At 40.2% G+C, this 24943-nt stretch overlaps 1 protein-coding gene across 3 annotated transcripts in view; it reads left to right on the plus strand.

Moving 5' to 3' along the window:
* Positions 1 to 24943, plus strand: part of sepsecs (Sep (O-phosphoserine) tRNA:Sec (selenocysteine) tRNA synthase) — a 94774-nt gene that overhangs the window by 35031 nt on the left and 34800 nt on the right. For all 3 annotated transcript variants that reach the window (XM_072252944.1, XM_072252948.1, XM_072252947.1), the window contains exons 4-7: positions 1265 to 1383; positions 12356 to 12514; positions 17174 to 17327; positions 18134 to 18236. In XM_072252944.1, coding sequence (XP_072109045.1) covers positions 1265 to 1383; positions 12356 to 12514; positions 17174 to 17327; positions 18134 to 18236 — 535 coding nt within the window. The remainder of the gene's footprint in view (positions 1 to 1264; positions 1384 to 12355; positions 12515 to 17173; positions 17328 to 18133; positions 18237 to 24943) is intronic.

Raw genomic sequence — 24943 nt, forward strand, 5'->3', positions numbered from 1 at the left:
TCAGAATTTGTAACTCGTGCAAAACTTTTCAAGTAGTCATTCTACATAGTTATTTGTGCTCCATGTGAGCATCTCCATCTCTTCTTTACTTGAACCCAATCATTATAGTTTTTTATTACTCTTGCTCATGAGCCAAACATTAAATCCATCCCTCCCTCCCTCCCTCCCTCCCTCCCTCCCTCCCTCCCTCCCTCTCTCCCTCTCTCCCTCTCTCCCTCTCTCCCTCTCTCCCTCTCTCCCTCTCTCCCTCTCTCCCTCTCTCCCTCTCTCCCTCTCTCCCTATAGTGTGTGTGTGTGTGTATGTGTATATATATATATATATATATATATATATATATATATATATATATATATATATATATATATACACACACTATTTGCCTTTTTTGTTTCTTGGTCTGCAAGTGCTGTCTGCCCTGCTTAGAATTGCTAACATTTTTCTGTTCTTATTATAGATTTCCAGCACTTGCAGATCTCACCCCCCCTCACCCCCAAGAACTGTGAGGGTGTGAATGGAAGTTTGTTACAAGTTAATGCAAATTATATGCTTTTCAAATCTATCCCTCTAGAGATTTTTTTCTTTTTATAATGTCTCATTAATTTATCTCGCTACCTTTAGTGATCTGTGTTTCAAATTTTTAAGATTTTTTTTACTCTTTATCCAGTTTATGTTCAGATAATGGGTTGATTACTATTTTTGCAAAATTTTGCATTTAAAATTGTTTACTCAGGAGTAGAATGATCTTGGGATTTGCTTTTTGTATTTGGTTAACACAAGGAATCAATAAGAGGTATGATTATTTCATATGGATTTTTTTTGGTAAATTTACATTTAATATGCAGTATGATTAATCCAAGACTTCAAAAAAATTTTTGAGGAAAGCATAAACCAAATCTAGTGACCTAAGACAAATGCTATTCAGGTATTGGTTTCTTGGACTACTTTCTTTATATAAAAAAACTGTTATGAGAATCTCAAGGTTAGGCATGCAGAAAAATGTGGCAGATAGAAACTTACCCAGAAAACTGATTGTAAAGTATAAAGATAATTTTAGTTAAGGTGAGTTAAAAATACTCAGATGCATAACTGGAAAATGATAAAGAACTAAATAGATAACCATAGAGTCGGTTAACTTTGTGTTAAATTCAGTGAATAATGAAGGGCAGTTTTACTTACTACAAACAGTTGATCAATTTTAGTAATTCATAAAACTGATTTTTAGCAATGACCATAGTTTTAAGCATTTAATTTGTTTTAATTTAGGTTAATGCATGGGATTGGAAGGTCGGGTGATATTGCAGCTATTCAGCCGAAAGCAGCAGGATCCAGCCTCCTGAATAAAATTACAAACTCCCTGGTGTTGGATATTCTTCGAATTGCAGGTTTGATAATTCGCTATTATTTTACTTGCTTTGTCTTAGTAAAAATAAGCTTGACAAGCTTAACGGTGTTGTCTCATACAACAGGAATTCTGCAGATGCTGGAAATTCAAGCAACACACATCAAAGTTGCTGGTGAACGCAGCAGGCCAGGCAGCATCGTTCACCAGCAACTTTGATGTGTGTTGCTTTAATGGTGTTGTCATTTGTTTTTTAAATCTGTACAAGTGCATAAAGAAAAATCATTTTCATTCATTATAAGTTACAAGTATGAAATGAAAGTCCCAGTTTATCTGGTTTTCAGAAGACGATTTGTATTTTGAATCGTTAATGAATACTATTTTAAGCCTGGATAGTGTTGGCCTCACTGGAAACTGGTATAAGAGGTCTATATTGAGGAGAGTGCCTCTATTTGTGAAAGTAAATTATCTTATCAATGCAAATGCATTGTAAGCATAACTATAGCTACTTTGTTGCTTGTAGGTCGTACTATTTTACTTTCGCCTCTGGCTCACTCGTTCTGGAAATTGGCCTGATGCTCGTTGAAAATTTCAGATTCTTCTTGAAAATAGATTTTCAGGGATCCAGACAAAGCTCACCAGACAGAGCTGCAAGGAAACATGATGGCACTATTTCTGAGGTGCTTCCAGGAGGGATTAAAAGGACTTGAGTGAAAGATTGTGGGGAGAGGAGGACATGTGCATGATGATATACTGACAGCACCCTATAGCACATTTATGGATTCAAGCCAAATGTGGGTGCTACAGACAATAGGCCCACTGTCCCACCACATCTATGCCGACCAGCTTTTATGTCCATCTGCCTCAAATCATATCCTTCTGTGCCATGCCTATTTAAGTATCTATCTAAATGCCTCTTAAATGTAGTAATTGTATCTGATTTCACATTTCCAGCAGAATGTTTCAGATATCAACCACTCTCATTGATATTAACTACTCTCACAGCTGAAATTAACGAAGTAATTTGCTCATGCATTTCATCGGTGGCTTTTACATTGTTAACTGGTTGAAAAAACTGAGAAGAGCAGTGCAGAATCTGTCACTTATAATGGGTTTGGGGAATGGATCCCAAAGCAGGGGTTGGGACCTTAATATGGATGTTTCTTTTGCAGGCAGGCAAACTGTTGGATGTCGATGCACTTAAAGAAAAGTTGGAATTTTGTCTCTCAAATCCAAATTAATTTTCCAGAATAACATGATAGTGATAATTGAGGAGTATAAAGCACTGTGTCCAGCTCTATCTCAGAAGAACAATGAAGTGATTTAGAATTTTTGAGCTAGAAATAAGTATTTGTTCCCCCATTTTGAATGCATTGTGCGTCTGAAATTCAGTTCCTCCTGAGTTCAATGCATTTATTTATTGCATAGTTAGTAAGTTTGCAGATGACATTAAAGTAGCTGATGTTGTTGACACTGAAGGTAATTATCAGGTTTTGCAGAGGGTTCTTGAGCAGCTGGGTAAGTGGACTAAGGAATGGGAAATAGAGTTTCAGGTAAATGTATTTTGGGATGACCAATGACCGTAGGACTTAACTGTGAATGGTAGGGCCCTGTATGCTAGAACAGAGGGATCTAGGAGTACAAGCATATGATTTCCTGAAAGTGATGTTGCAGCTAGATGGTGGTGAAGAAAGATTTTGGCACATTGATCTTCATCTTTCTGAGAAATTAGTACAGAAGTTGGGTGTTATGTTGCCATTGTACAAGGTTAGTCACCCTCCTATGGAAAAGATGCCATTAAGCCAGAAAAAAATGCAGAGGAAATTTATAAGGATGTTGCCAGGACTCAAAGGACTGAGTTATGGAGAGAGAATAAGCAGGTTGAAACTATTTACACTGAAGTATAGGAGAACAATGGGTGATCTAATAGAGCTGTACAAAATTGATGAGCATAGATAGGGTGAATATGCACAGTGTTTGTCCCAGGGTTGGGGAATCAACTAGTGGGCATAGGTTAAAGGTAAGCAGCTGAATTGGAACCTGAGGAGCAATGTTTTTCCCCCAGAGAGTGGTCAGTAGATGGAATAATCTGCCAGAGTACAGGAAAAGTAGTTAAGTATATTACTAGCATTTAGAAGGTACTTGGACATGTAAATGGATAGGAAAGGTTTAGAGAGAAAAGGGACAATTGCAGCCAAATGGGACCAGTTTAGATGGTAATCCTGTTTGGCATGGTTTAGTTGGGTTGAATTCCTGTTTCCATGCTGTGTCTAATTTTGGAAAGGAGGCAGAATACACTGCCGGTACGATATAATGTGTTTAGGGTAAGTGATGGGGGATAGATCCTCCACAGCATTTTACACCACATACATGCAGCAACATCATACTTCTGAAAGAAATGTTCACCAAACCTTTTCTTAAACATATTTAAAGCAAATTCTATTGAAATATGTCTCCTTGTTGAAAAGTATACGATATTGCATTTGTTGCTGTTTTTGCAAGAGCATAACATGTACGTGTTTATGCATTTTCTGTAATTCTGCGTGGTGATTATGTTCTCTGCTTTTGACCCTCTTATGGATCTAAATTTCTCATGGTTTCAAATGTGTCCGTTAGATTTCTTCTTAACCTTTACATAAGCAAAGGTTTCTCGACTTGTCTCATTAGCAGTTACAATGAATCTCTTTAATTCTCTCCTTAAGCTTGCCAACCCCACGGGGTTTAAAATTGAACACCATTTTCCAATTTTGACAAAACCACTAATTTGCATAGCTTAAGACTATAACATTAATACGTCCTGTTTTATGTCCATGTGGAATTTGATGAACCATAGAAAATAATTAGAACATTTAGTTTGGAGTATAGTCTTGAATCAGGAAGCAGAGGAATGTTGTGGGTGAAATATAAATGAAAAGCATACACTTATATGTTTAATAACTGCAGATTGATAATAAATGGATTCTTGCTTAGGCAGCAGATTTTTAGTGGTGTGATTGGGCCAATAATTAGACGTGTTGAGTGCCAGATTGGTGGGGAGGAGATAGTTCTGTGGCAGATTAATGAGAGCAAGGCTATGTGAGAAAATTACGGTGGATGGCAGTCAGGTGGTTTGACGGTGAAGTGACAGTTGTTGGAGCGGCAAGTTAGTAGTGAATTGAGAGTAGTTTGGTGGGGAATGTGTGGGTGTGCATGAAGGTTGCAAGTTGGGGTGGAAAGGTAGGGGTCATGTCTTTGCATTGTATTGAGGCCCTGAGACAAAGCCACTATGGTGTATATACACTTAACTGCAAGCACAGCCAACAGAGGTAGGCACGTCATTGCTTGGACCTGTTGATGGAGTAATGTTGAAGCAAGCCCCACACATTCTGTCTGAATGTCTTGTGCCGTTTGTGTGACCCAAGAATTACAGAAGCAATGCGCACTCATGTACTACGAGCTGCTGGTAAAAACTTACCTTCTATTTGCCTTATGTGTGCCTCTCCTAATTTTGTATGCTTCTGTCAGAACCCCTTAATCTCTGCTTCAAGGAAAACGTATACACTCTCTCTTTGTTGTTAAAATATTCATCCAAGGCAACATCCTGTTGAATCTCTTGTGCATCCTTTCCAGTGCAATCACATCCTTCTTATAGTGTGTAACCAGAACCACACACAGTATTCTAGCTGTATCCTAATAATTAACATGAGAAAATCGAAAGATGCTGGAAATCCAAAGCAACACACACACACACACACAATGCTGGATGGACTCAACAGGCCAGATACTGCCTGGTCTGCTCAGCGTCCAGAAAGGTAGTTATGTAATGAGTTAATTTGTGTTTCTATGGATTGGATATGTTCTGGCTTAGGAATTGTAAACTGAAATACAGCCCCATTAACTTTAACACAAAATTAGAGATTTCAGTCTTTTCACACTTCTACCACATATTACCAACATTCCTTGGAATGTTCAAAGGTGTAATAGAAATGAAATTTTTAGTCCAACTTGTGTGAGAGTTTCCGGCACATATTAGGCTTTATCAAGGGTATGCTGAACAACAACAGTATAAAGTTACTAAACTAAACTGAAAAATACCTATTTCTGTAACAAAATATTTTGATTGCTTGATACTGAAAATCTGGAATTGATTTTTTTTCCCACTGTGAGTTAAAAGACAGCTCAAAATATTTATGTATTTGCATATGCAGCACCTGTTCCAGTTTTGGCATTAGAACTTCAATCCTGAAAATTCTACATTTCCTGTAACAGTTGCTTGTGTTTTTTCTTTGCACATTAAGATGACAGCATGTTCTCAGAAGTACTTACTGATTAATTGGAGATTCAGCGCACCTTTGAATCATGGATGGTTTGAGGAACAGTTCCAGAGTATGAGATAGGAATCATTAGGGACTTTTTGGGAAAACAGGCCAAAAGATAATGAGGACTCAGACCTACAGGAAGAGAGGAATGTGACAGTGATACATAAATAAATGTACAAGGTTGCTAATTATTCTGCATTAACAGATGTATTTGTAACATTTTGGTGTTCTTGAGTTTATGTACCTGTGATGTTTTAATAAGGTTTCAGACTTGTGAAGACACATTATTAATGGCTTGCTGATTCCTGCAAAAGCTTTTATTGTGGTTATCTATTTTAAAGTATTTCTATAGAAAGTTGTTTTTCTGTCACTAAATAACTGGAAAATAAATTACAATTTAAATCATCATTTTAGTTTGTGATCAGAATTCTTATAATGCCCACTCATTAATAAGTACACAGATTACTTAGCAACAAAAATTAGTTTTAAAATAATGTAGAAGTTGAAGAGGTGTTCATTTTATCACTTGTTGTTTATCCAAATGCCTGCTACTGATTAAAGTGCTCCTGCTATACACAATATGAGATTGTAATTGTTATATTTAGTGTAAAATACATCTGTTAACCTGTGTTTCTAATGCCCTTTGGTGACACACATAGCAGTTGTAGGTGCTTTTGCCTCATAGCTTTGGGAATCCATGTTGAAGCCTGGTGCTATCTGTCAGGAAGGGTCTTGGCCTGAAACGTCAACTGTTTATTCTTTTCCATAGATGCTGCCTGGCCTGCTCAATTCTCCCAGCATTTTGTCTGTGTTAACATCCAATCTCTGGATAATTTACTTCATGCATCTATTGATATGGTAATGTGATCACTGTATTACACCCATTTCCTGTGATCTTGTCTTTCTCGGTGAGAGTTGCTGGGAAGGAGTTATTGTGGAAGCAAATTTGGTGCCATGTAGAATATGCCAAAGTGCTTTTTAGCCGCAATGCGCCTCACCAGAGGGAGGGAGGATAGGTAATAAGTTTAGTAGCAACCATTAAACAAGCTGTTCAATACATTATCCGATGAAGTTTGAGCCGTTACTGGTGAGGTTTTGAAATTGTCATTACACTGATGCACATGTAGAACCAGTTTCAGCATTTTTCTCAAGGATTACAGAGCCATTCTAAACAAAGATGATACTTAGCAGGTCTGTGGTGTTATTATCGTGAATGCACAGTGTTCAACAACTAATAGGATGGTACCCTTTCTAATTTGGCACATGATAGTGGTTACATTGCCTTTGAAGGTATACTATTTAGAATGTTAAATCGTCCTGCATAAAACTTGGAATGGAAAAATAATGGTTTGGCCCATTGATTCTGTACTTATCTATGTCCATTTGAGTCTCCTCTATGCTTCCTAGTCATCAGCATAACCTTCATTTTGCTGCTCCTTCATATGATTATGCAATTTTAAACATGAGAAATTCTGCCGATTTTGGAAATCCGGAGCAACACACAGAAAAAACTGGAGGAACTCAGCAGATCAGGGAATGTCTATGGAAGTGAATAGATAGTTGATGTTTCGGGCTGAAACCCTTCTTCAGGACTGAGAAGGAAAGGGGAAGATGCTAGAATAAAAAGTTGAGGGGAAGGGATGCGGGCCAGCTGGAAGGTGATGGGTGAAGCCAGGTGGATGGCCTACCCAGACAGAATATTAGGTGTTGCTCCTCCACCCTGAGGGTGACCTCATCCGGGCATAAGAGGAGATGATGGACCAACATGTTGGAAGGGGAATGGGAATTACAGTGTGTGGCCACTGGGAAGTCCCCCTTGTGGTGGATGGCGCAGAGGTGCTGAAACACAATTTAACACAATCTTCCTCATCTACTGGTATTCTCGGCCATTGATGATTAATTATTTTCTCTACAGATTTAATTATTACATGTACTGGGGGCAGCCTGCAATTGTCGCCACACATTCCAGTGCCAACATAGCACGCCCACAATACTTGGCAGAACGACTTGGAACACAATAAAGCAGAAGACAACAAGCAACAAAACAACAACTCCAAAGCAGCTGAGTTCCTCCCTCCCACCCATCCACATACATGAGCAGTCCTCCAATTTAGGGCAGGCTTCCGGGCCTCCAGTCTCCGGGTTTTGGCCATCGGGCTTTGACTTCTAGACTTCTGATCGACTTTTGGGTTTTGATCTTTGGTATTGGCTCACAGATAACTGATAATGGGATCCTGAACTCCAGTCTCTAAATCTGGGTTTGCGGCCATAAAGTTCTATTTTAACTTCATCAGTCCACAGGATTTGTTTCCAAAATGTATCAGGCTTGTTTAGATGTTCCTTTGAACTTTTTGAATAGAACGTTTTGGCACAAAGAGCAAAGGTATGTTGGGAGGAAAAAAGGTGCAGAATTTCATGAAAAGAACCCCTCTCCGACTGTTAAGCACGGGGGTGGATCGATCATGCTCTGGGCTTGTGTTGCAGCCAGTGGCACGGGGAACATTTACTGGTAGAGGGAAGAATGAATTCAATCAAATACCAGCAAATTCTGGAAGTAAATATCACACTGTCTGTAAAAAAGCCGAAGATGAAAAGATGATGGCTTCTACAACAGGATAATGAACCTAAACACACTTCAAAATCCACAATGGGCTACCTCAAGAGGCGCAAGCTGAAGGTTTTGCCATGACCCTCACAGTCCCCTGACCTAAACATCATCGAGAATCTGCGGATAGACCTCAAAAGAGCAGTGTATGCATGAGGGCCCAAGAATATCAGAGAACTAGAAGCCTTTTGCAAGGAACTACTACTACGTCAACTCAGGCCTAGGGGGCCAGCGTCGGGTACAATGACGGACTCTCCACTTCTCCCTTTCCCTCGTCAGTGTGTTCAGCTCATCCACATTAACTGCGCCACTGTCTTCCAGGAGCGTGTTGACCATAGTCTTGGGAGGGTGCCCAGGGTTCATCCTCCCTTGCTTGGGCTTCCATATGATGACTAGCTCGGGGTGGCCTAGACAGTGCCCCGCTGGTTGCAGTCTTCTCGCCTCGATTTTAGTGGTGAGCATGGGTAGGTCGTTATAGAGCTCAACGTTCATCATGTGCTGTTGCCAACACCCGTCAAGAGCCATCTAGGGTATTCGTGTATACCGTCTAGAGACTTTTGCATAGTCTTGGTGAGTGTCCACGTCTCGCATCCATATGTGAGAATGGACTCTATGACTGCTATGAAAATCCTTTTTTTAAACCCTCTGGTCAGGTTCAACTTCCAGATTTCCTTCATGTCGTTCATAGCCCTCCACGCCAGCGCCTTCCATATCTTTATATCCTTCTCTGAACTCATCATTCTTGACCCGAGATACTTGTAGTCAAAGACTTTCTTAATGGTATCATTCTTTACAGTCTTGAGAGTACCTTCGTCGCAGTTAAACGCCATGTACTCTGTCTTTTTAGCGTTTAGGTGAAGTCCAACTTTATTGCACTCTATTTCCGCTTTTGTCAGTAGCTGCTCTGCTTCCTCCATCTGGTCAGAGAGCAGGACTATGTCATCTGCAACATCGTGATCTGTGAGCGTAACTGGTCTGACCCTTTTGGTTCGTCCTGGTTTTATGGTGTAACCAAGCTTGTCATGGTCTTTGGTAGCTTGACGCAGAGCGTAATCAAGGACGATTATAAAGATGTAGGGTGTCAGAGTGTCTCCTTGCAGCACACCAGCTAGGAGCTCGAACACTGCTGTTTCTCCATCTGGTGATACAATTTCCGCCATGGTTTTGGTATAGCTGGACTCTATTGCTCTCAGTAGATGGTCAGGTACTACGTAAGCTTTCAGGATCTTCAGCATTTTACCTCAGTGAATGGAGTCAAAAGCTTTGTGAAAATTGATGTAAGCAAGCACGGCTGGTAGGTTCTTCTTCTTGACTTTCTCGATGATTCTACAGAGAGCAAGTATTTGCATTACTGTTGTGCACTTCTGCCGAAAACCATTCTGATTGAATCTTAGTTTAGGATCAATGGCGGTACGAATCCTGTTCAAGATCATCTGATTGTTTAACTTTGCTAAGATGCAGGTCAAATCAAGCTGATACCGCGGTAGTTATCTGTCTTTGTGAGGAATCCAGACTTGGGACTGGGATAATGTTTGAGAGTGACCACTGTTCTGGTTTGTCGCCTTTCATCGGTGCCGTATTACATATGTCGAGCAAGGTGTCGTCCAGGTCGCAATTCTTCAGGACATCTGGTGGTATCCCATCTGGTCCAGCGCTCCTGTCCTGTCTGAGTGCATATTTGGCCGCCTTCAGTTCCTCAATGGTAAATGGGCTGTCATCGATGTCGACTTGCCTTAGTATCGTGGGTATGTCCTCTTCTTCTTCTTCTGTGATCGTTGGAGGGCTTCCCAGCAGGTTGTTAAAGTGGGTAAACCATGTCTGGACACGGTCCTCTGCTGTTTTACCACTTATTTGACCTGATGGGGACTTCTTCCGTCTATTGATCTCGTTGACTAGGCGCCATGCTTCTCCATGCTGCATGTCTTCATTAGCAGCCTCTATCCCTCTAATCCTCTCGGCTTCAGTCGGTCGTAGGTGGCAAAGAGATTCTTCTTTGCTGTCTTGATCTTGTCTCTTAGCTCTTCTGTTTCGCTCCTTCTAAGTTCGGCATGACAAGCATTGACCACGCTTCTTGCTGCGACGACGTCAGGATGTTTCGAGATCCAGCTGTTCTTGACTTGCTTCACAGTAGGCAAACTCTTTGTTGCATCTGTGTGTGCGTCTATGAGCCATTGATAGTGGTCGGTGGCAGTCTCTTCCTCCCCCTTTCCAGTGGACCAAAGCAATTTCTCACCTCCACTGTGTACTGGACTTGAAGAATAGGCTGTGAGGAGAATGCCTTCCAGTCAACCTTCTCCTTGGGACCTGTGGCTTTGGGTTGCCACAGGCTCAGTCTCACTTGCATTGACACTACACTGTGGTCAGAACTGACCGAGTTGAAGGTGCTGTAGGCTTCTGTGTTGATCACACAATTACACCATTTTGTTCTTACGAGGATGTAATCGAGCTGCCTCCTGTAGATGGAGGCTCTGTTTTCGTATGTCCACAGTTTACCAGCTCGTTTCTTGAATTGTGTATTGGCGACAATGAGACTGTGTTCCTGGATGAAATCAACTACATATTGTCCATTTCTGTTGGTAAAGTCTTGGTATGAGTATGGAACATCTTCTAGTCCGACCTGGGCATTAAAATCGCCGAGCACAGCCAGGAAGTTATGTGCTGGTATTGAAGTGACAGCTTCGTGAAGTTTACTGTAGAACACCTCCACCTCTTTCTCCTCGCTGCAGTTGTGCGGGGAGTAACAGATGATGACAGAGGTCACTGGGTTTCCGTCGAACTCCACAGTGAGGATTCTGTCACTGACTGAGACTACGCTCCTTAGTGCCTCCTTCGCCTTGCAGTTCAACATTAGCCCTACTCCACCTTGTGCTGACATCGTCGTCGGCTCTCTCCATGCTGATGAGGTGATGTGGTGCATCCCCTCTACCTCTGTGAACCTTATCTCTTCATCAGGGTGTACATTACGGTGTTCTTGGATCCCCAGGATGGAGATCTCGTCGCTACTTGCCTGTGATGCCAACTCTGTGCATGGAGGCAAGAGGCGGATGGTGCTTGCCTTGAAGGTTGAGATGATCGTTTTTACCTTACAGCACAAGAGGCGCAGTCCGCTCGGGCCCCCATCGGCAGGACGAAGGGTCTCGGCCCGAAACGTCGACTGTACTCTTCCTAGAGATGCTGCCTGGCCTGCTGCATTCACCAGCAACTTTGATGTGTGTTGCTTGAATTTCCAGCATCTGCAGAATTCCTCGTGTTTACGCTTGGAAAGACTCTTAGCTGGCTACAAAAAGTATTTAAAATCTGTGATATGTGCCAAAGGAGGTGTTACTAAGCACTGCCATGCAGGGTGCCCAAACTTTTGCTTTAGGCCCTTTTCCTTTTTTGTTATTTTGAAACTGTAAAAGATGGAAATAAAAAGGTAGTCTTGCTTAAAATATTAAAGAAATGTGTCATCTTTAACTTTATTCCTTTCGGAAATCAGTTCATCTTTTACTCGCTTAGCTATTCACAGTAACAGAAATTTTAGCCAGGGGTGCCCAAACTTTTGCATGCCACTGTATATGTATTGATAATATACTTTGAACTTTGATTACAGTTCTGCACTTCTTTTATCTTCTACAACCTTTTCATAATATAATCTTAAATAGTCGGGTGTATTCTGACAAATGTTTAATGTAAATTTGGTATTGCTACATTACTCAAAAGTCATTTTGAGTATAATGACTTGAGAGGTGTGGGGGTTGTTCTATTTCTGTAATCTTGATATAACTAAACAAGTTTCACATCCAGTAGCATTGCTGTGTACTCATCCTTTCCAAGTCGTGTATTTTTAGCTTTAATATAAATGACTCCATATTACTCTGCGTCTTACTGGATGAAGTTTTGTGATTCTTCTATTTTTGAATGTTGTTTAATTTGTTTAATAAATTAGTCTTTTGAATTCTGTCCATACAGCCATTCTGAACACGATTGCATTGGACATCTTTTAAACAAAATAACAGTGTGCTGAAATTGAATTATTGAACCCTATCGTTAAACCATCGTACTTGTATATTTCTTCAACTTAATGTTCTGCACATTAGAAAATGCTGACGGCGAGTCTCTTGTGTTTCCAGGTGTTCGAAGTGTTTCGAGCTGCTTTGTTGTTCCAATGGCAACAGGAATGAGCCTGACTCTTTGCTTCCTTGCATTACGCCACCGGAGACCTAAAGCAAAGTTTATCATATGGCCAAGGATTGATCAAAAATCGTGCTTCAAATCCATGATCACAGCAGGTGCAAAGTTCACATTATCATATCAAACAGTTCCTGAACATCTATTTCACCTCACTGCAGATTTGCTGCACCAGCTCCTTTCTTTTCTATTTCTCCTCTTATTTATATTCTGGCACTGTTTACTTAGCAGTTTAACAATTTCACTGAGTTTTGTATCTTTCCCCTCAATGATATTTTTCTCTCTGTGAAAATGATTTAGCATAATACTTCTGAACTTTTTGTGCTAACACATTAGAATGATTCTCGACAGAGGCACTAAAGGGGAAATTCTGCAAATACTCAACAGGTCAGGTAGCTTTTCTGGAAAGAAGGTTGGTTAATATTTCAAATCAAGAACTTTTCATCAACATTGAGAAAGTTGGTTTGCATAGCAGAGAAGATAGAGGAGTGAGAACATTAGTTTACATAACAGAGATGATAGGGGAGTGTAATGGGTGGAACAATATGGGAAAACAATGTAGCCATCCTCTTATCGCATTATCTTTGTTCCACCTATTGCCCTCTCCCATCTTCTAAGACCTCCTGGACTAAATTGCTTTACTGTTTCTCAATTCTGATGAAGGGCTTTCGATTTGAAACATTTCTGGTTTCTCTTTACACAGATACTGATAGACCTGCTGAGTATTCCCTCGTCCATTCGTCCCCCCCATCCCTCCCCGCTGATCTCCCTCCTGGCACTTATCCTTGTAAGCGGAACAAGTGCTACACATGCCCTTACACTTCCTCCCTTACCACCATTCAGGGCCCCAGACAGTCCTTTCAGGTGAGGCGACACTTCACCTGTGAGTCGGCTGGGGTGATATACTGCTTCCGGTGCTCCCGATGTGGCCTTCTATATATTGGCGAGACCCAACGCAGACTGGGAGACCGCTTTGCTGAACACCTACCAGAGAAAGCAGGATCTCCCAGTGGCCACACATTTTAATTCCACATTCCATTCCCATTCTGACATGTCTATCCACGGCCTCCTCTACTGTAAAGATGAAGCCACACTCAGGTTGGAGGAATAACACCTTATATTCCGTCTGGATAGCCTCCAACCTGATGGCATGAACATCGACTTCTCTAACTTACACTAATGCCCCACCTCCCCCTCATACCCCATCCATTACTTATTTTTATACACACATTCTTTCTCTCACTCTCCTTTTTCTCCCTCTGTCCCTCTGACTATACCCCTTGCCCATCCTCTGGGTTCCCCCCCACCTTGTCTTTCTCCCCGGACCTCCTGTCCCACGATCCTCTCATATCCCCTTTGCCAATCACCTGTCCCGCTCTTGGCTCCAACCCTCCCCCTCCTGTCTTCTCCTATCATTTTGGATCTCCCCCTCCCCCTCCCACTTTCAAATCTCTTACTAACTCTTCCTTCAGTTAGTCCTGACGAAAGGTCTCGGCCTGAAACGTCGACTGTACCACTTCCTAGAGATGCTGCCTGGCTTGCTGCGTTCACCAGCAACTTTGATGTGTGTTGCTTGAATTTCCAGCATCTGCAGAATTCCTGTTATTTGCAGCATTTTCTGTTTCTGTTTCTGTTTCAGATTTCCAGCAGCTGCAGTTTTGTTTTTCAATTTCTATTTACTGTGTGGATTTAGTTGCCATCTTTCCTCCTTCCATTCCCCAGCACACCCAAAATTCCCAGGCACTGCAGCTAAAAATTATGAGTAGCGGTAGAGCCTGAATCAGTGCCTAGGTGCATTTTGGCCTTTTGGTCATGCTTCAATATTAAAGTATCTGTAAATGCACCATTTTCCACACATATAAGTTAACAACAGCATATCCACCTTTATCCACCCCTTCGTGATCTGTTTGGCACCATCCGTGTTTAATGTTGTACAAGATGTATTGTAATTTTCTGCAGTAAGTATATGGAAGACTAAATCCATTTTCTTTGATCCTTAGCAAACTACCAATTTCGTTCGTCTTGATAACTATCAAAAGCTGATACTGACTATTTACAGTGTTAGTTTTATATTTGATTCCAGGTGGAACTTTCATCCAAAATCCACTCAGTCACCAATACATCATTCGTTTCTTTCTCTGTATCGGCTCACCTGCTGCTGAAACATTCAGGTTCTATTACCACTGGATTGTACTCATTCAAAGTACTCCAACCAACTTCCCAACTTTCCCACATACACCTAATCTTCTCCCTGAGCTTCACTGCCCATGTCCCAACTAGCGACTCTTCTTTTCCCCTCGTCACCCTTTTGCTTGATGACCTACATTGTCGACCAGTTTAAAAACAAAATACTGCTTTTAAAATTCTCATGTTTCACCCTGGCATAAAAGTTTTATCCGGTGATGTACTTCTCTAACTGTTCTAAACCAGAATACATTTTGCCCGATATTCAAATGTCTATATTTCCCTGCATGAATCATTGCAAAATAATCTGTTATGCTGTGGGACAAAGGGCAGAACGCAAATTTTACTGCTCTGGTTGGAAGTATCCTAATCAGCATTGATCAGAAATCAAACCCAAAACTTTGGACTACACAGATTAGTACATTTATCCAGGGTAATAGCCTGTTGTTAACTTTTACAATCCATTTTTATAAACTCTGTTGCCAGAATGAAGTCCAGATCAATAGGAGGGCAGATTAGAGATCAAGATCTGTTGTCCTTTATACAAAGCTTTATACAAAGAAGTCCTTTATACAAAGACCTGGAGCAGAGACAGCTGGAAATTTGTCATACTGTGTCACATTCTGCATTCCATACATCTCACAAAATTCTGCACTGGGAGAATGCTTCAAAAATGTATTTAATATGATTGACTATGATGAATGAAAGCCTGTCCCTAATCAAATGATATAATTAGTGCATGGACTGGAAATGTGTTCGTGTAGCTATGAAAGTTGGACGGTCTAAGAACTGTTATATACCTGCACAGTTAGCTCAGGAACAGGAAGCGAGGGTATCTGTTTGGCTCCTCACATCTGTTTTCCATTCAGCGGCTGAATGTTTTCCTTTGTGCCACTTCCCTGCTCTAACTCATACCCTTGATTCCTTAATAACTAAAAGTCTATCAATCCATGCCTGGAGTGTATTCAGCGACTGAGTCCAAAGATTCACTCCCCTTTGGGTGGAATATAAATACCTTTTCCTTTTTACTAAATGATGGACACCTTAGTTTGAGACTGTCATTTCTGGTTCTAGATCATCAGCCAGGGGAAACAATAAATTTGCATTAACTTTGTCAGATCCCACAATACATTGTATATTTTATTGAGGTCATGTCTCATTCATCTTAACTTCATAGAATAATCTCTTGTCTCATGACCACTATTTTCCTTGGGATCAACTGGTGGACCTTTGCTGCATTATCTATATCTGCACTCTCCTGTGCCTACAAGTGTATCATTCCTTGGTCCATAAGACCACACCTGTACATAATATTTAAGATGCATTTTCATGATGGGTCTGCATAATTGGAGCAAAATATCTTGAAAACTCTTAATTTCAAATCCTTTTTGCAATAAAGGCCTACAATGCTTTTATTTTTGTTTTTAATTTATCTTTGTATTTCTATATTAATTTTTAGAGATACCTGCTAAAGACATTTGGGTGTATCTGGACAAACATCTTTTGATCTCCCACCAGTTTTTAAAAAAAAAGATGTACCCTACAAATTATTTTTTTAACCAAAGTGAAGATCATTTATGCATATTTTCCATCTGACCTTGCTTGGTCACCTTTTCTGGTCTATGGTCCCCGCCCCCCCCCCAACCCATGTCATGTAGCTTTGTATCACAGCAAAATTATGTCTATTATGCTTAACTTTGCTTCTGAACCTTTGATTGGGTGGAGTGCCAGTAAACAGCTGCAACCTCCCTGCTCAAAATAATCTGTTCGCTCCTATTCTTTGTTTTTTTTTCACATCATGCAATCTTATTACTGTCAACACCCTGCATTTAAACTTAGTTTAATAATCTCTCACATGGTGCTTTATCAAAGGTGTTTTTATTAAGTCTAAAATCGCCCACACTTACTGGTTCCCTTGTCTCTGTTGGCTATTTCAAAGCTCAAAAGATCTTCAAATCAAAGTCAGATCTACCAAATGTGATTCATACATCCGTGTTGACTCTGGACAATCTTCTTATTATTTATCATGTACCCTAGCTGGTCCATAGTTCCCTATATTCTCTCTTCCCTTTTCTCCAACAGAAATGTCAAATCTGAAAAATGTGCTGCTATCAAATAAACCACCTTTAAAATAATAAACCTATTTTGCAACGTTGACACTAAATCAAAAGAGTACTACAAATCTGAAAAAAAAAACAAGTTGCTGGAAAGGGGTGGCAGATTGGCACAACTTCTGGAGAGAGAAAAGGTATTTGAGTGGGGTCAGTGACCTTTAGAAAGTATTTGATTCTTTTTTGAACACCCATTTTTTCCCTTTTTATACCAGGATCATTAACAATCTCTACTAAGGTGACATTTCAGTTTATAATGCATTTTCAATGTCCATATCTTTCAGTTGTGATATGTGACCAAATTATTTTTCAAAGCTTTTTCCTCAACTCTTTCATATACTTTTCTTCTTCTATAATTTATTTCTGTTATTGAATAACTTGAGTCTTGCATCATGTGGCTGTAAGGGAGGTAAGTTTTTTAGAACTGATCCTAATCATTTCCATCTGGATTTATTTTCATGCCAGGTTTTGAACCTGTAGTGATTGAGAATCTGCTGGAGGGAGATGAATTACGCACAGATCTGCAGAGTGTGGAGAGCAAGATCCAACAGCTGGGGGCAGAAAATATTCTTTGTGTTCATTCCACTACCTCTTGCTTTGCACCTAGGGCTCCTGACAGGTAAGCAAATCCAGCTTGTTTCTGATTTGTTAAGAGCTCTGCATTTTTCTCGAAGTTTAGCTTGCATTGTCCTGCTTATTGGCTGTTGATATATATATGTCACATAAAGCCTTGGAATATGGTAAACAAAGGAGGTATAAGCATGGCTTTGCTTTGATTTCTCCCTTCTTCCTCATAATGTTCAAAGGCTGTGAGCCGCTTATGTCTTGGTTATGTGCAAAACCACAAATTTGTTTGAAGACCAAGCTATTTCATTAAAAGCTTTTATAGTTGAAGCATATTCTGGCTTTGCTAGTTGGTACTTTAAATGGATCCACTGATGAAAGATCTACACTCTGCAGGTCTCAATACTAATCCCATAAATATGGTTAGATTGTACTATCTAACACAGCACTGCTTAAAGATCAAGCTAGAATTCTAAACACACAGCAGTATTTAACCAGCTGTCTCATTGGAAAGTTATAAAGGTCATCATTATAAAGGTCGCCTTTCGTAGCGAAGGAGAGGTAAAATAAAATTGTTTGAAAAGTTGCAGCAACTTTCTGGAATAGATTGTATAATTTGAGCTTGTCAGTATTTGCTTCTGATTTGTACCCATTACAAATGTATTCTGTTTTTCTTGTAAGTTTCACTGTACATATGAAGACTCTGTATCTTAAAATACAAAGTTAAGATGGAGTGTTCATTTCAATCAATTTTGAGCTGTTATGTTTTGACTGAGGTTTCTGTTAAGGGTATAGAGACATTTGATATTTTTAGTCACTATTGCACTGATTTTCACTAGCATACTTGCATTTCTTTTGTAGACTGGAAGAGCTGGCTCAGATTTGTGCAAAATATGACATCCCTCACATCGTCAATAATGCTTATGGAATCCAGTTGTCCAAGTGCATGCATCTTATTCAGCAGGTACGAAACAAGATGATATTGCAAAAAGTAAAAAGAGGTAGGAAAACATTTGGTGAGAATATGTTGCTTTTAACAGTATAGACCACTTACATCTTTTAGAGTATATTTTCCCACGTCATTGATGAAAAGTAAGTTTTTGAGGGTGTGACTCAATTCCCATCCATTATTTCCATATCTCACTTCTGCTATAACAATAATCTGCATTAGGGATAGGTTTAGGGTTAGGGTTGGGCCATACCTAATCTTAACCCTGATTTCTTGGTTGTTTTATACACTTCCTAATGGAATAAATTCAGAACTTTAGAAATATCATATTCCAGGGGGTCACGGTAACGTAGCTGTTAGTGTGACAGTATTACAGCTCAGGGTGCTGGAGTTCGGAGTTAATTCCAAAGTCACCTGTAAGGAGTCCGTATGTCCTCCCCATTAGAAAGAATGGGTTTTCTCTGTGTGCTCCGGTTTCATCCCACAGTCCAAAGACATACCAGTTAATAGGTTAATTGGCCAATATAAATTGTCTCATGATTAAGCTAGGGCTGAGTCGTGGATTGCTGGGTGGCACAGCTCAAAGGGCAGTAAGGGCTTATTCCACGCTGTATCTCTAAATAAATACATTAAGAGGCTGCAGATGTTCAAATCTGGAGCAAAAACAAACTGTTGGAGGAACTCAGCAAGTCAACTAGCACCTGGTTGGGCAGGGGAATGGAATTGTCAACATGTCAGGTCCTGAAGCAGGGTCTTGATCGGAAACATCAATTATTCCTTTCCACACACAGTTGCTGCTTGACCCACTGAATACCTCCAGCAGTTTGTTTTCTGCATTTAATCCAAGCCCCACTTAAGACCATGAATAAGAATTAAGGCTTGTATTTTTTTGGTAGCATTGAGAAAATTCTACATTTCTGTAGATGTTGTCTTTTAAGTTAGAGCTTAACTGAGTTCCCATGTCTTTATGAAGTGGACAAAATTAGTCCATGGTCTTCTGTTGTGCCACAGTGAGGTCACCCTCAGGGTGGAGGAGCAACACTTCGTATTCCTTCTGGGTAGCCTCCAACCTGATGGCATGAATATCGACTTCTCCTTCTGGTAAACAAACTCCCTGCCCCCCCCCCGCCCCCAAAATTCCGTTATTCTCCACTCTGACTTTTACTTCTTCTCACCTGCTTTTTACTTCCCCCTGCGTGCCCTCCTCCTTCCCCTTCTCTTATAGTCCACCCTCCTCTCCTATCAGATTCTTTCTTCTCCAGCCCTTAACGTTTCCAACTCACCTGGCTTCACCTATCACTTTCCAGCTGTTCTCCCTCCCCTCCCCCAACTTCTTATTCTGTCATCTTCCCCTTTGCTTCTCAGTCCTGAAGAAGGGTCTCGGCCAGAAACATCAACTATCTAATCATTTCCATAAATATTTCCTGACCTGCTGAGTTCCTCCAGCATTTTTTGTGTCCGTTGCTTCGGATTTCCAGCATCTGCAGACTTTCTCATGTTTATGACAAAATAGACTCCCTGGAACTGATTGAAAAGCGAAAGATTTGTCTGACTCTTAGTCAAAGTCACACCCATTAAGTCAGGTGTTTCTAGTCCATCCATTTTTTTGATGCCTGAGAGGTATTAGAATTAGTTCTGTTTAGTTTATTTAACAACAATGACTATATTTTCATTATAACAATACATTTGAAGCTGTTAAAATGAGACGCGTTATATAATAAGAAACGTATATAAAATTCATTTTACCATGAAGCTCATCATGATGACCATCGCTTCTTTGTCATCCAGTACAGATGTTTATCTTATTTCCTGAATAACTATTTTAAATGTTTTCAAAGAATGAATAAATAAGCTGAATTTTGATTGTGCATAGTCAAAATGCATGAGTTGAGAGATAGGAAGTTTGTTTTAAAGAAAACTGCTATTTAATTTGGATTCCATTGGCTGTCCATGTGATTTGCCCAAGAAAGTTAATCTGACTTTAATGCAGAAATGTTAAAAGAATTTAGCCAGTCAAGCAGCATCTGTGGAGAGAGAGAAACCGCTTAATGTTTCCAGTCAATGATCCTTTCTCAAAACTGAGAAGGAGAGAAGGCAGGTTAGTCTTAAGTAACAGAGAAAATGGGGATAGGCATTGAGCAGAGAAAAAGAGAATATCTGTTATTGGCTAAAGTGGCGGACGCTCACTGAATGGACAATTTGTGTAATCTATCAAGTTCATATTTGGTGATCTACTCTTCAGCCCAGTTTCTAATGTGTTGTGGACTTATTTGAGCACTACTTTCCAATGCCACTTCCTCTTACCTAACTAGCTACCCTTGACCATTCTAGCTGTGGGATTGCTAATTTTGGACAAACCATGGCAGATTTAGTGCAAGGAACTAGATTAAGATTACCTTGATTTCTGGCACATAGGATTTTTATAGGCATAGTGAATCTTCAGCCACCGCCATTGCCTGCCCACTCTCAATAATGGAGATTCAAAAGATTTCAGGTGTTGGAATCTGGAGGGAAAAGCAAACTACTGGAAGAACTCAGTGGGTCAGGCAGCATCTGTGGAGGCCGAGCATGGACTATGGTTTGGGTCAAGGTCTTGTAATCTCAGGTTGTGGACCCATAACTACTTGATGGCCTTTTGAGAGTTCACTGCTTTTAAAGGGCATTGATAGATGTATTTTAAAATCTTTCAAATAAAATTAAATACATTGAAATAAATGTATTTTAATATTAAAAATAAAAGAGACAAGTATTAATTTAAACATAAAGAAACATAGTTGTACTGAAAAGAGGAGCCAGATGCAGAGCACATCCAGTCTTCAACTTTAAGGAGCATTGTCTCAATCATATGAAATTATCTGCACTTCCCTTTAAGTTCACTTCAGGTCAGCGATCCCATTCACATGATTGAGGTTGTACCTCCTGAAGCTGAGAGGCTGAATGTACTTTGCACTTGGGCTCTCTTTATAGCGCATCTAATCTCCAGTGCTGGCCAAAATTGAGAAGTTGGGACAGTTTATCTTGCACTTCTGCTTCAGAATGCAAAGAGGCGTCACTTTAGTTGACCTGAATAAGATGAGGTGTAGCCAGCAGATCTCTTTTGAAAATGTATCTGGGTCACAAATTTACAACAGTAGGTATGTCCTCATTTGAACTGGCAGCCATTCAGTATAAGCTCACAATGCCAAACCAGAAGAAGTAGAAAAGGGCAGGTTGGTGAAACTGAGTCTGTGGCCAGTTCAGCTATGATCTTATTGAATGATGGAGCACAATCAGCAGACCAGATGGCCTACACCTGCTCCTAATTTTTTAATGTTCTTATTAGCATCCCATCTGAAAGGTTTTTAATAAACTGACAAGTATTGTTTACCTATATTTTTTAACATTTTAACTTCCAATTTTTATTACTTTATTTCTCGGAACCCTTCAATTGCAATAGTAAACCAAAATACAAAATACCGCTTCTGTAGATGTGGTTGAAGGTACGTACAATGTGACCGTTTGTGCTAACTAACTTATAAACAGACAGTCTTTTGTACCTTGATTTAGATTTAAAATTGAAAGCTTCAGGGATCTAAAGTAATTCTAAAAAGTACAGTGAACTTGGATGCAATTATATTTGTAATGCAGATGTTCAGGTAATGAGTGAAGTTAGTAATTGTCAGGTGATTTTAAAAAACTATTCAATAGGTAGATTTAATGTCAGAAATGTATACAATATACATTCTGAAATTCTTTTTCTTGGCAAATATCTACAAAAACAGAGGAGTGCCCCAAAGAATGAATGACAGTTAAATGTTAGAACCCCAAAGCCCCCCCAACTCCCCCTCCCACGCATAAGCAGCAGCAAAGCAATGAACCCCCTCCCCCACCAGCAAAAAAAGTATCAACACCCCCCACTGAGCACTTAAGCGTACAGCAAAACATCAATAAAGACACAGACTTGCAGTACTCCCAAAGGCTACTCATTCACCCGGTATTCAACATCCCTCCCTCTCCCCCTCCCCTCTCCCCCTCCCCTCTCCCCCTCCCCTCTCCCCCTCCCCTCTCCCCCTCCCCTCTCCCCCTCCCCTCTCCCCCTCCCCTCTCCCCCTCCCCTCTCCCCCTCCCCTCTCCCCCTCCCCTCTCGAGAAAAAGCGGAGTCCCCGTTTCACAGTGAGAGGGGAGACATAACAGAACAACTTGCTGATTTATGGCATTACGAGTCTGTTGCGTCGCTTTTTCCAAGCTCTGTGCCCAAAGAACTCGGGTCCCTGGACGCACAGCCAGCAGCCAGCTCGCTGCTTTCAATCTTCCGTGTATTCCCACGACACATCAGGTGACAGCACCGGCCTCGAGTCAGCCCGTCTCCAGAGCCACAAAAATCCGGCACCCTGAAGCCACGCTAGTCTTGTAGGCCACGTCCTTGGCATATTGAAAGGCAACCGGTCGTGAGGTCCTGAGAGCGGGTCCCATTTCCGCAAAGAACCGAAGTCAGCGTTTAACTCCAGGTCACGGTCTTCAAAAGAATCTTGAAAGGAAAAAAAAAGAGATATCAAAGATAGAAATAAAGCTGTTTCCTAAGATGCATTCAAAGGAGTCGCCTTTAGAGACCATCATCCTCCTAAGCTCCACCCATTCAGGTTTAAGTACCATTTTTATTAACTTAGTTTGGTTTAGTTAATCTGTTTATCACAAATACATTTTAGATGAAAAATTAACTACCTGTCCTAGATGGCATTGAAGGTTAGGATGAGGATGTATCTATAGTTGAAAATTTGCAGTACAAGTAATCTCTTCAACAGCCGTTATATTACCAAGCATGCCAAATATCATTAGATGAGCACATCAATCTTGTCATCGCCAAATGAATAAATTATGAAGGTCATGTACAAGATTCCTCTTTTTAAACTGATTGATAACTGAACGACAAGATCTGCAGGTTAATGGAGTGTTGGACAACAAGGAAGGACATATCTTAGAATCTTTTGATAATTTTGAAAATTATCAGCTGGACTCTCTATCTTTCCAAGCAAAGTGTTATCTGTGCTGGCTTTACTGAGTATTTTCTCAGGTACAGTAATTAAAGCAGTTTCTGCCAACAGTATTTTAATGACTGCAGAAAATCCTGAATTTTCCAACTTAGACCTTTGGGGAAGAGCACACTGATTATATATAAATGCTTACAGATACGTTTGCTTTAGAAGTTTCCAACATTCTATGCATTTTACTTGATGAGAGAAAACATAACTGTGATGTTGGTGCAAAGTAAAAGATGCTGAGAAAATTTTAAGTTGTAGGAATGGGGTATTGTGCACTTGACCACAATGGTCGTCTTGCAAAGTGTTGAAAATGGAAACGGATATTATAACTTTACAATTGTAAATATGGATATTTAATGACCAAAGTAAGTGATGAGAAATGTGCAGAGTATAATCACATTTTATTCCTTATAGATAGGTGACAAGTAGAATTGACGTTGTTGGTACAGGTGACCAGCATATTATGACAATTCAGGTAACATAAATTTGCCCTTAAAGAATTCATAAATTACTTCCCAAAAATTTGAGGTAAGAGTAAAATTTGCTCTTACGTAATTTATATGGGGAAAATTAAAATGCAGAAGAAATATCAAATTTTGTCAGTTACACAGGATTCTTGAGATACCGGAAATCTTGAGCAACATGCACAAAATGCTGGAGGAACTCCGAAACTCACAAAATGAGTTCCTGCAAATTTTGTCAGTTGTTATTTTCAGTCAGCCATTACTGTGCACTAATAGGATTTGAATATGATGTTACGGATCATAAGAACATAAGAAATATGGGTTGATTGGGTTGGTAGTCACAGGCAAGTCTTTCCTTTGCACACCCTCTCCATTCTGCAGAAGAGTCATCTCAAAAGTGCAGCACTACTGTGTTCTTCATCTGTAAGGCACTCTCTATGATATGCTGCCTTTCCAGGAGCCACAGTAACCATGGCCAATTCTTACACCAGCTCCTTAAAATCCCTGACCTTTATTCCACTTCCATTAATTCTCCATACTTTAACCATTACTCCTTCCCCCCACCACTCACATGCATTCATTCTACAACACCTTTCTTCCATGAACCCCAATTCTCAAATCTCATCAATTCCTTGATATTCCCATTTCCTAAACCCGTGCACCCCCCCCCCCCCACGTCTGCAGTAGGCCTCAGCCATTAGGGCACTGTCACTTCATCATTGTAGATAAGGTGGCATAATATGGGCCAGATATTGATATAACATGCCATAGAAACACCTGCCCACTTGTAATATGGGATTCAATGGGGAAAAATCAGTTTGCATTATTGAACTAATGACAAAGATACTGCACGTCTCTGTAACACTGGGTCATCTGTCAGTTGTGGTTAACAATGTCCAATTCAGCTTTTTATATTGTAGTAATGGTCCAGAACTTGTTACTAGTAACAATATGCCTATAGTTGCTATTGAAATATAAAGGTACACATATTTATCTGCTGCTGATCCACTGGTGTTGGTTTGCTTGCAAAAGTATTCTGGAGCAACCTTACCCATGTGACAACTGAATTATTTAGGCCTGATGTTGATGTACAGTTTGCAAGATCTCCATGTAGTTTGCAAGTTCATTCAGAAATCCAAGATGCTGGAACTTGTGTAGAGAAATGTTGGAAATTTGACATCAAATGGTTAGCATTTTCCAGCAAGTTCTGTTAAATTGAGCTTCAGCAGTGTGAACTAAA

Source organism: Mobula birostris, chromosome 3 (genome assembly GCF_030028105.1).
Source record: "Mobula birostris isolate sMobBir1 chromosome 3, sMobBir1.hap1, whole genome shotgun sequence".
Classification (NCBI taxonomy): domain Eukaryota; kingdom Metazoa; phylum Chordata; class Chondrichthyes; order Myliobatiformes; family Myliobatidae; genus Mobula; species Mobula birostris.